General features: G+C 37.2%; 1 protein-coding gene across 1 annotated transcript; it reads left to right on the top strand.

Annotated features, from left to right (window-relative positions):
* The first annotated feature begins 529 nt into the window (after positions 1 to 529).
* SNRNP48 (small nuclear ribonucleoprotein U11/U12 subunit 48) lies at positions 530 to 12,584 on the top strand. Its single transcript, XM_015821284.1, has 9 exons — positions 530 to 848; positions 2,722 to 2,835; positions 4,537 to 4,597; positions 5,388 to 5,453; positions 6,494 to 6,682; positions 7,121 to 7,242; positions 8,065 to 8,186; positions 9,036 to 9,200; positions 12,207 to 12,584. Exons 1-9 carry the CDS (start codon positions 726 to 728, stop codon positions 12,238 to 12,240), a joined length of 996 nt encoding a protein of 331 aa, XP_015676770.1. The 5' UTR covers positions 530 to 725; the 3' UTR covers positions 12,241 to 12,584.
* The last annotated feature ends 280 nt before the right edge of the window (positions 12,585 to 12,864 follow it).

Genomic DNA, 12,864 nt, shown 5'->3' with positions numbered 1-12,864 from the left:
ACATTCATTGGCTCTATAAATGGGGGGGGGGGGGGAATCTAGGCACTGAGCATAAACAAGAGGCTTGTATAAATGATGCAGAGAAATACGATTTAAAGAGAAGCAATACAACATGCATTAATCATCTTTTTGAAAATACAGTTTATGACCATTAATTGGCTTTCATTTATAGTCCGATAAGGAAAAAAAATGCAAAAATATATTAAGAATGGACATTGGTTAAATAAAAATGGTTGTATTCATTCTCAAAAGTCTAGAGAAAAATTATAGTTTTTTTGAGCATGTTTCTCAACAGTTAAACATATCACACGAAAACAGAAACCAAGTATTAACCTTGTTATTACGTAACTAGTGGAACTAAACCTGTTTAGATCTCAGAAAGAAAAGAAATGAAGAAATGCTTGACTTGCCAATGACCAATTGCTTGTCTCACTTGCACTAATTTAGTCCTCCAACAGAGGGCGCTCTTAAGAGGGCGACCTTCCGCTTTTCTCGCGATCGGGCGTAGCTAAGAAATATCGCGAGATTCCACCGCGGAATGTTTTTAGAGCAGGTAACCCGAAGCTTTGATCGAGATTTCTTAGTTGTTGAAGCTGCCATCCGTTTAAAAGTGCCTTTTTTTAAAATCAACGGTCGATGGTCTCCTAGACAACTTCGTTAAGAATGATTCTCTTGATCCAGCGAATCAAGGTTCAAAGTAGGACGTTACGTCGCCAGAAGTGAAGATGGTGTCGCCTCTGAATTCGGGCGAAATTGAAGCGAGAGTGCCCTATTCCAAAATGGCTGCCGAGACAGACAGCCCGGTGGAGAAGACTCTTCTTTCGTTTTCCCTGTGGTTTGGGACCCCGGTAAGGTTCCCTTCGAACGGCGGTAGGTCAGGGTCCCACAGGGGAGCTGGCTTAACCCTCTGCTCAGGGGCGAGGAAGAATGGACATTCAGCAAGAGCTTTTATTCACTTGCGTGCAACAAACTCTTTTTGAAAAAAACTCTGGTTTACCATGAGACGGTTAGGATTTGCTGCATCCTTCGGTTGCCATCAGCCGGATTTTTACAGCTCAGATAAGGCAGTCCTACTACATTGGGCCCACTCGTGTGATTTTGCAATAATTAAGGTTACTATATACAACAGAGTCAGTTTGGCGTAGTGGTTAAGACACAAGGCTAGACACCAGGAGTTCTAGTCCTGCTTTTGGCACAAAGCCAGCTGGGTGATCTTGGGACGGTCACACTCTCTCAGCCCTAGAAAGGAGGTAATGGCAAACCTCCCCCCCCCCCACACAAACACAACAAACAACAGAGGGCAGCATGTAACCAGAAGTGGATGATGATCTGAAAACTAAGGATAGGGCGTGGGTAGTACTATTTAGATGGGACAACACCAGGAATCATAAGGGCATATATATAAAGTAAACATGGAAGGCAAACATTCCTGGAATTAAGCACTGGCAAACCACTTATGTATTGCTGCCAAGAAAACTACCTCGGTTTTCATCAGGAGTTCAGCTCATCTTGGAGGAACCTTTACCTGTTAGTGTTTGTTATCTATTCTCTGCTATGCTGTACTTCAAGAAAGTTTAATCTCTTCTTGAATAATTTTTAAAAACATTTCGGGTGAAGGCGGAGTGAGAGGAAAAGAGGCTGAGAGCAAGGAGATGCTCTTGAACATGTCATTTATTTAGCAGAGCTGGAACTTGCTTTCTTTGTTTTCTGGAAGACAGTTTTTCTGCTAGCTTTAATATTTATTTTTAGGGTATGGTGATTGTGCCTGCAAATTGTTGTTGACTCCTGGCAAATGCTTAGACTAGTTCCTGCAGATATCTTGGCAAGATTTTGGAAATGGCTTGCCGTTGTCTTCTTAGTGCTGAGAGTGACTGGCCCAAAGTCACCCAACAGTCTTTGTGTCTAATAATATTCTTAGCTCCTGTTTGCCCCACAACAGCAGCCTTATAGAGCAAGTTGGGCCAAGAGAATGATTGGCTCAAAGCTTTCATCCCTAAAGGAGAACTAGAGCTTGCAGTCTCATGGTTTTAGTTCAGCAATGTTGAAGGAAAAATCTTTATCAGGGTCCAGTCCAAGCTGGGAATAAAATGGAGACTGCTTTAGAAAGAAGGTTGCAGTTTATTGAAGAGCCAGACAGAAAAACGGCTCTGAGAAAAACTGACCACATGTAGTAGGGAGTGGGTTTTTATACCTTCTTGAGCTTTTATTTGGAGTTGTTCCTGTGGCATGAACTTTGACCTGAGTCTGAGTGCCTTTCTGGTATTCTGATGGTGGTGGGTTAATCCTATTACGTCCCAAAGGTCATATCCTGCTTCCCTGGGGCTATGGCTGATGACTGTTGGATTTTTTTGGGTGTGAGGGATTGTTGATTCTATGGATCTTTCTTTCTAATCCCAGCTTCCTGACTCCAATCTTTCTGACAAGATTGTCACATCTGCATTTCTGCAGACCTGGTTTCTGTTTGGGGCAGAGAGACTAGGGGGAGGGGGTTGGTTTCTGCCTTTTTAAAGATCTTCTCCATTATTCCTTTGGGGAAATATATTCTGCCTTTTTAATATTCCCCAAAATATTTTTTTCTGTGGATTCTTCCCATAGCATCTTAATAACTTCATCAAATGAGGCTTGGCGGAAATAAAAAATTGAAAATCATGTTTTGTCAAACGCATCTACTAAAGACTTGTCACTGTGCTTCATGCTACCACCTATTTTCTTTTTCTATAGAGTGAGAAAGTGACCTGTCCCTATGATGCTAATCATCAAATGCCTAAATCTTCTTTGGAGAAACATATGATATCCTGTAGATTGAGGAAACTCGAATATTCTAAAGAGGAAGAGGTAATGCTTTGCTATTTTTTCCCTTTTAAAAAAGTTATTCATATTTTGGGGATGGAAAGAAAACATTTTCTCTTTTGAAAACAAGGCTGGCGGACACCCATCTAGATGGACACAAGACTATTTGTTTTCTCTAAATTCATTACTGCAAAATATCTGTTAGATCTCCATTAGCAAATTACGGTAACACAGATACTAAAATGAAAGTTATGGATAAGCAATTTGAAGACTATTCTACCCCACAGTTTATTGAGACTTCCCCACCCCACCCTGTTCACTTTCTTCTAGTGCCCAACTGATGGGGGAGAGAGTTTGATAGCTGCTAATGATAAGTTTTAGAAAAGACTTTCAGTAATCCCAGAAACTTGCTTCCATGAACCAGGTTCTAATTTGGTATATTGTGACTCATTTTTACATCCAGATACATGACTGGATTATAGGCAGTGTTTGTTTTGTCGTTCCCTTTGATTTACTCTTTGTTCTTTTACCTCATTCTAGCACATCTGCTAGTTTCAGCAAGTGTTTTCAGTTACTTTTTTAAAGATAAAGTTTTACTTTAAATACTTTCCACAGTTCTATTGATAAGGTTATTGCAATCTTAGATCAAGGGGAAACACCATGATTTCTGTGGATACCATTATAGTGTCTTGGTGCCCATGGATTTGGTATCACCTGTTGTTGTTTTTTTTAAAAAATAAAGATCAGTAAAAGGAGTTTCTAACACAATCTTTACTGGTAAGAATTTCTTGGTTCCATAAAGACCACACATGTTGGCATATAAAATTAAAATTCTACATTGCTTAAAGAGGCAATGGTCACCTCCTTGCAAAGCCATCCATAGATCTGTTTTGGACACCTTTTTTCTTGTTTCCAATCTTCTCATTTTAGGGAGGATGATTGAGAAGGTGGTTACCTTGCACCTTCAGAGGGATCTGAATGAAGTGGAATTCCAATAGATTTCAGGGTTGGGTATGGGACTGAAATGGCGTTGGTTGCACTTGTGGATAATCTCTAGATGGAACAGAATAGTGGTAGTGTGACTGTCCTAGCTCTGCTTGATTCCTCAGTGGTTTTTAATACCATCAAATATGATACTCTTCTGGCTCTGCAAGTTAGACGTTGGGGGCATGGTGTTGTGGTTCTCTTCTTTCAGGATTGATTATAGTAGGAGATAGAAGTCTGCCCCATAGCCCCTCTTGTGTGGGGTGCCACAACTGTCTCCCCACTAATGTTTAACATCTGCATGAAGCCACTGGGTGAGTTCATGTGTTGGTACAATATGAGGTATCATCAACATGATAACAACATTCAACTGTATATTTCCACCTCTGGTCAGCCCTGGAAGCTGTGGGGTCTGGATTGGGAAGAACAAGTTTGAACTCAACTCCAAGTAAGATGGTGGTTTTAGGGTTGCCTGGATCTGAAGAGTTGTACTGTGCACCAATACAGTGAAAAATTATAAGGGGAATGTGAACTGCACATGATTCTACTACAGTTTTGGAGCTCAGGTGTCAATTTTAAAGATCTGCAAGATGATTTATGAGACTGAATTAGGAAATTGAATATTTTATCAGGGAAGTCCAATACAGGGGGCTTGTTTATCTGCTATTTTTATCTCTTTGAATTTTCTATTAATTTCAGAGGTGGCTGATCAATTACATTGATGCATTGATAGTATTATTTGACATATATTTTGCCTCCTAGGCTGAAATGTATGATTCTACTTTTTTCTATGAAAAAGGCAAAATTCCTAAAGTTAAAATGGGTGAGTATGAATGTTATAATGAATGTAAATACTAAAGTATCAGTATGGATATATGTTTAAGAGGTATCTACAGGTGGTGGTTTTGGATGGGCCTGCATTTATAGCTGTTTGCAGCATTCTACAGGCATGTGACCATGGTTTGCATTTTTGTTTGGCTGTAAATTGTTGTTTACTTCTGGTTTCTAGCAAAAAAAAAATCACCCATTGCAGACAGTGAATTTGCTTAATGAGTGCAGCATTTGTTTAATAAATCTGGTAATTCACTTAACTATTGCCACAAAAAAGGTCCTAAACTCGGATGTGGTCATGTCAAATTGCATTTTTAAAATGCTTTTATTTTCAAGGCTTGGAATCACCATCTACAGAGGAGCTAATTGTATTGTAAAAGAGACAATTGTTTATTTTTTATAATGCTTAACAATGGTAGTTAAATAAGTTACAGTTAGTTGCATCATAATAAGTGAAAACCAACACCCCAATAGATAGATAAATAGATAAAAACACTATGACTTAACACGATATATGAACCATGTTAGTTTGTCTACCCCAAGACTTGTGTTTTCAAAATCTGTAAGTTTTGTTTCTCTTGATTTTATAAGATTCAAAGAGTGTGAAATATTAGAAATGACTATAGGAAAAGAAACACATGATTTCCAATGTTACAAATCTCTGAGTATATTGTTAACATTGCTCAGTACCGTATAACTGAAGCCTCTATTTTTCAGGCACTACATTTAATGATTACAAAAGTATTCTTAACATTCTTATGTTCTCTTTTATTTTGCTGCAGACAAAGATTTGCAATTTGACATTATTAAAAAAGCCACGGCCAAAGAGAGTGGAAATTATTGCCCAGGTAAGTGAAAGCTAAGCTTCTTCACTGGGGAGCCCACAAACATCCACTTGATATAGAAACTGTGGTACTGACTGAGATTATGTACACAAATTTGATTTTTATTTACTTGCCTTGCTGCATATGCTGAATAAATGATCTGATATAAATAATTCCTCTTATTGCATATTTCCTTTTCTCTTCTCTGGATTAAAACATTTGTTTTTATGAGGCGCAGTCGCTCTCTTTTGCCTACATGCAGCTTAATTCCTAACAGGGAAATCATTCTCATTGGCAAATGCAAAGTGGGGACTATGATTTCAAATATATTGTTAGCCCTGCTGAGACAAGTAGATGTAGTATAAAAAACAGAAGCCCAGTTTTATATATACAATAGGACAAGAAAACTATGAATAGAATAGAATAGAATTAGAATAGAATAGCTTTATTGTCACTTTGAATGTACACTAGTCGGCATGCATTAAAATGAATTTTCATTGCATACAGCTCTCAAAGGGTCACCACCTCTGATATACACTACATAAATATGACAAAAATAAATAAATACAGAATTACGCATATACCCACATGTATGTTTCCTAAAAACTGGATGTAGTCCCCAGTCCTCTCAAAATTGCTGCTGAAATACAAATTTTGAAAAAAAGGAGGAAGCTTACTAAAAACACAGGAATACATTTTTATTTTAATTTAATATCTGTTTGGCCTTGCTCTCATCTTAGTTTTAACTCCCATTTTTCTAAGTGTGAGCTCAGCATCTCACTTAAAGGCGCAGTGCAGTCTTCACCCCATCTCCCATCCCCCAGATTAAAACTCAAGTTCTATAAAGATATATATGATTCCTTTCTTAGCCAACTAACAGTTTGTCCTGAGTAAATAGCCTTTTGACTCTAATTACAGTAATAGGTCAAATGTAGTCAGTAGCTTCCGTGGAAACTCCACAAATTGCCATCAGTCTGTATCAGGCCAATTGCCACATAAAACTTCAGAACATTGCTATTTGTATTGGTTTTGATTGATAGAGTCAACCTGTTCTCACATTTTAGGAACTTACTCATCTCAGCCTGTGGAAGTTCCACAAAACCACAAGCGTTACATCTGTGATCTGACCCAAGCTGACCGCCTTGCAATTTACGATTACGTCCTTACAGAGACAAAGAACCAGAGGTCAAGATCTCAACTGACAGAAAATGACAGTGATTTGTTTGTAGATTTGGCAGCAAAAGTCAACCAAGGTCTGGAAGAAAATTTTACAGCTATGCTTTGTATATCTAAAAATTACAAAACATGTAAAATGTCTCTTGCTGAGGGGTCCTTTTTTCTGTTTAAGTGGGCTGCTAATATTAACCCCCATTTTCTTATAACACTGGCATTCCTAGATTAATGAACTTGAATTAAAATTAATGGGACACAGATTGTCCCGAATTGCACCCAGGAGCTATTGCCTGTCATCAGCAGCAGATGATTAACCCCTTTATTCCAGATTGCTGTCATATTAGTGACATTAATTTGCTTCACTTGTTACCTTGAAAAAAACACCTAGTAAAAGTGGTCTAGATTACAAACATTTGCTGAAATTATTTATCATATGTGGTCCTCTTTTTTGTACTTCTATTACTAAATAATCCACTGGAATTATTGTTTATAACACAGCATACTTTTTTCCCTTTTAGATGATGGCCAGAAAGGTCCAAAATCTCATCTTGAAATTCTTGCAGAGATGCGGGATTATAAAAGGCGGCGGCAATCGTACAGAGCTAAGAATGTTCACATAACAAAGAAATCTTACACAGAGGTTTATATGATTTGGGAGTCATTTTATCTCAAAATATTTTCTTCCAATTTAAAAACATCTATGTATAAAATACTTTAAATAGGCAGGAATATTTAAATTCACCGATTTTCCAAAAATATTGTTGAGTTGAGGCTATCAGTGTGTACATTCTGTCATTGTATTAATATATTGCAATAAGATGAATTTGCCTGAACATAAAAAGTTTGTAACCCTTGAATACTTGGTGTCAGTTATTGTAAGATTTAGGTTTACTGTAGTTCATATTTGTACTATTACCAGGCCATTGGGATGGTTAACTATAGCTAGCATATGGCAAAAAATAGGAAAAATATTTGGGTGGATAAATGTAGTACAGGCCTAGTGACCTTCTCTCAAACATTTGTTTTATAAGCTAGTTTTAATATTTAGCTCTTTATTCGCAGGTGTTTACTTTCATTTCAATTTATGTATTTTAATTGCTTAAGAGGATTCTAATGCATTAACAATATTAACAAGCTACATTACCTTGCCATATGCTTTTTTCCCTTTATGTTTTATATTGGGCCAATTATTTTACATAATCTTATAACAATTGGAAAACATTGGTAACCAAAAAGTGGGGGGGGGGGGAGAAATGGGTTGAAGGAATGAATGTAAGCAAAGTCCCCATAGACCATAGGGACATTATGCATAAGGAGGTTTTCCATCCGAGTATTATTATTTCATTTTTGATGTGTGCCATTGTGCCCACAGTAAAAAAATGACAATAAAGGTTATCTTATCCAGTATGTTCTGGCATACCTTAATATTTTGTCTAATTTCAGTATTTCTGATTTTACTCAGGTAATCAGAGATGTGATTGGTGTACATATGGAAGAACTTACCACTCATTGGCAGGAGGAGAACAGAAATACTGAGGTTCATGAAGATGAAAAATCCTCTTTTTCAGCAAAGTCTTCAGGAAGGTATGATTATCATTGCCAAATCTTTGCTGTTTTCTAAGTTGGCAGTAACTTAAGAAATTGTACTTTTTGTTCCTCTGTTAATTCAAATGAAACTGTAATTAATGACTCGCAGATTAGGACTGCATATCATGGTATCGTGCTATATCCAGTATCCGGTGTAGTTTACTTTCAGTCTTTCCAGTGCCTATCTCCTTTAGTGATGTTAATTGATTTTATATTTTGTAAAAGTTTTAGAACATCTATTCTTTCTGACTTTGTTGCTTAGAATTGGATTGTTGGCCAGTTATTGACAATAGATAAATTGCCGTTTGATAGCTGTGAAATAATCAGAGAAGTCAGGAATGCATTTGTGAGAAGCAGAGCTTTGTTTAAATATTGTGTCATGGCAAGTGGCAGAAGCAGGTTGTCTTTGCAAAGCACAATGGCATTCAAAAAGCAGGGTCAAATATCATATTAAAAAATAATGGCTTCCTCCTTGCAGTATTTTACAGAAAGATCGTTCATAACTCACATTTTATTAGAAACACAACTTAGTTCACTCTCTACCTTCCTAAGCACTGGCATCTTTAAATGGAAATACAACATTCAAATGAAACTATAGAGCACAGTAGTGGATATTTCCCTCTATTTCCCCTTAATTCTGGTGCAGCTGAGATCTGACAACAATGGTGATGCAATAATTTCAGCTGGGCTGTGTTTTAAAGCTCAGTCTTCTCTTACATGATTTCTGTGCAACTAATTGTTTTGACATCAATGGCATTCTTCACTGGGAGAAATAAGCATTCATTCCCACTCCCAACATTAATGACGAATACCACTGCTATGGCATAATTACTGTATTTTCTTTAGTAAAGAAGAACGAAGATCTGCATCAGCCGATTCAACACAGTCTTGTGGAAGTTCAAAAGATATTGATTATTCTCGACATAGGAGGAATTCCAGCAGAAGTCCAGGCAGACGGAAAAGAAGTCGAGAAAGAGTAAGAGAGAGAGATTCCAGAAGGAAAAGAGATAGGTGAGTAGTGTCTTTAGTTTCTGACTTTTGTTGAACTAGAGCAGGGGTAGGCAACCCAAAACACTCAAAGAGTCACTTGGACCCATTTCCCACCGAAAACAAAACACTGGGAGCCGCAAAATCCTTTTGATATCTAAAATGAAGATAACACTATCATAAAGGTAAAAAAGGATATATGCAGTGTTATCTTCATTTTAGATGTCAAAAGGGTCCCTCCCTCCCTCCCTCTCCCTCTCTCTGGCCTTGGTCTGCCAGTCCTCTTTCCCCACACTCTTTCTTTCTCTCTCTCTCTCTCTTTCCTCTCTCTCCCTCCCTCTCTCCTTTTCTCTCTTTCTCTCCCCCCCCCTCTCTCCGATCTTCTGCTCACCTGGCAAGCTGGCTTCAAGCTGTTCTCCAACAAGCTCAGGGGTAGGCAACCTCGGCTCTTTTATGACTCATGGACTTCAACTCCCAGAATTCCTGAACCAGCATAGCTGGGCTAGCTAGCTCTCTCCTGCCCTTCCTGTTTCCTGCAGAGACGCAGCCAAGGCAGGAGCCCCACCCAGTAAGCTTGTGGGCTCATTGAACAGGGTGAGGCCACTCTTTTTTTTTACACACACACACACACACACACACACACACAGAGAGAGAGAGAGAGAGAGAGAGAGAGAGAGAGAGAGAGAGCCGCATGCGGCTCCGGAGCCCCAGGTTGCCGACCTGTGAACTAGAGTGATGATACATCACAGGCTGGGATTGTAGAACATGCTTAAAACTTGTTTACATTCAGCGTTAATTTGTAGGAGAAAATTTCACAGTAATTTTCATCCAGCTATTGGCTTTAAGTCTTTCTATGCTTGCCCAAGATATTAAATCAAAAGATGTATCAAATTAGTAATGATACCAGAATCAATACACTCAACCATATACTTTTTTTAAAACAAAAGTTGATTTCATAATAACCAGCATAATGTAAAAGAAATAACAATACGGAATTCTATATATCATAATTTCTCCTATTTCAAAGAAAGTACTTAAAAAATCCTGACATAACATAATTAAAAATAAAAAAAATTCAAAACTGGCCATTGGTTTCCTAAGTTGACTATTACATGAATTTATTCCTGTCTTCTTACTTCAATTGGCATATAACATAGTGAATTTTTTATATAAAAAACGGCTGTTGGGAATACATGGATTATGAAGTGGAGTAAATCAAACTGAAGACTTAGCATTGCGTTCTGTTTTGACAGAAAGATGAAAATATTACTCAAAAGTAATTGTGTTTTTATAGAAGTATTTCCTTCAGGATTTATAAACAAAATAACTGTTTTTCCCCATAAAACCAAGCTGAATAAATGCAGCTTTTAATAGGAACTTGTTTTATTCAGGGTAGGGTTAAGTCTTAAATGGCAGGAAGTTTTTAAAAATGAGTTCTTTAACTAGTCTGCTCAAATCTGTTCTGTGGCCTGGGTAATTTAATCTACTTAGATACATTACTATTTAAAAAAAATAATGAAGTGTGCAATATATAAACAACAGTTCTATGAATATGAAGATCGGCTATGTTCTGATACTGTGACACTTTGGGGATAAATTTCTGATAATTGAATCAAGTAGCTTTCTTAATAATGTTGATTAATATACATAGTGCACAGAGTAAGATATTACTTACACATTATCATATTTAAAATAATCGTCATTTGCTCTTATAGAAGCAGTATTATATAGGTTGTGTTCACACAATCAAACTAAACCAAAATGTGATCTCCCTTAATTGTTGCTTACCTCAGTCCTTACTTAATAGCTGGTTACTTAACAATAGTTTAAAATTACGAAGGCCTTGGAAAAGGTGCTTTACAGCTTGTAAAAGATTGTACCAACTATTGCAAAATGTCGCCCACACCTACAGTTACATAACCATGATCTGGGTGCTTGGCAATGTGTTTACACTTATGACTATTAAATGCCCCATGATCATGTGATTGCCACTTGCAATATTTCCTGCTGGCCTCCCCAGAAAATCAATGGGGAAGCTGGCAGGGAAGTTTGTGAGCTGCTGAAGCCTACCAAGAGGATTCCGTCATCTTTGGGGGATGGATGAAAGAGGTCCCTGCCATTTTGTGCTTGCTTGGATTTCAGGAACCAAAATTCAATCATGCATGGATTCAATCATAATCCCTCTTTCTCACCCCTGCAAAGAGCTCTGCAAAGGTGGAAAGAGAAGGATGTTCAACTCCATTCCTGCTTGTACCTTGGCAGCTGAAATTCAAGCATGGACAAAGCCCTAAATCCCTCCACAGGCATAGAGTCTCTGTTCACTTAATAACCCATGAGATCATTTAATGACCACAATGAAGACTGCTGGATCATGGTCAAAGTGAAGCAGTCACATGGGCCGTTTTGCTTAACAACCACTTCACTCAACAACCAAGACTCCGTTCCTAATTGTGGTTGTTAAGTGAGGACTACTTGTATTATAAATCATGCTTTATGGGTTAACATATTTTGAATCTGGACAGTTCGTTTAGTAAACTATGTTTAAGTAACTGTAAGACCATATTCACCATGTGTGTTTTGAGCGCAAGAGAAAGGATAGAGGTTTTTTGTCTATCTCCTTTTTTGCATATTGGTGAAAAATAACATATTTCCCTCCATTGGAGCAAAGAACAGTCTCAGGAGAAGGGAGACACTGAAAACAGGAGAGGGAAGAAATACTGTAAATTAACTAGCCTTTATATTTCACATTTCTGTGATCTCTCTCTAAAATTGATTCATTTTGTGCAGTCCAGGTAAATTTAAGATTAAGGAGGAAATAGTTGCAATATTCCCTCAGATTTTTATATTCTAAGTAGCTGATGAAAAAGGTATCAAATGATAAATATCAGCAAATGCAGTAGTATGTATTTCAATTTCATTTCAGTATGCATAAGCATTATAAGGATAAACCCTAGTTTCATGAAAATATGATTTAAAAAAAACAATAGAGGGATAAGCTCTAATATAATACTGGCTTTCATTTTATTTCAGAGATGAAGGAAAGCATCATAAAAGAAGGAAATAATACTTGCATTTCCATTATAAGAGATGTGGAGCCAAACCAACTTGTATCTGTTTAATTCCACTAACATATCTCACTGACAGCTAAGATGTTAGCTACTGTAATAAACACCATTTGAAATCTCTATCCCACTCATAAACTCTAGGTGGATATATGCCACCTAGAGTCACTTTGGATAGTGAAATGGATGACATAAAAATTTAATAAATAAAAATACGTTTAATTATTCATATAGACAGTTACTACCCTTTAAATCAATTGTTGTTGATTCCAATATTAAGCTATTCTTAAGAAACATTCACTTTAGTAATATTCATTGAAAATATTCTGCCTTTATGTTTACAATAAATATCTTTTATTGTAAAAATAAAAATTTATTGTAGTAAAAATAATTTTCACTATAAATATCAAGTTGGCAAACATATTCAAGACATCCTCATCTTCCTATTATTATCACTACACCCGTGAGATGCGTTGGACTGAAGTAACCCAGCTGGCTTTAGTGACTATGATGGTATTTGAACTCATAACCTCCCACTTTCTAGCCTGGTGCTCTAACCACTAGACCAAACTGGCTCTATTTATCCTGCGAGACAGGCTGTACTGACAGAGATCAGAATTACCCAA

Source organism: Protobothrops mucrosquamatus, unplaced genomic scaffold (assembly GCF_001527695.2).
Source record: "Protobothrops mucrosquamatus isolate PMUCROS unplaced genomic scaffold, P.Mucros_1.0 scaffold1295, whole genome shotgun sequence".
Lineage (NCBI taxonomy): Eukaryota > Metazoa > Chordata > Lepidosauria > Squamata > Viperidae > Protobothrops > Protobothrops mucrosquamatus.
Note: the sequence above shows the minus strand (reverse complement) of the source record. Positions and strands in the feature narration are given on the sequence as shown.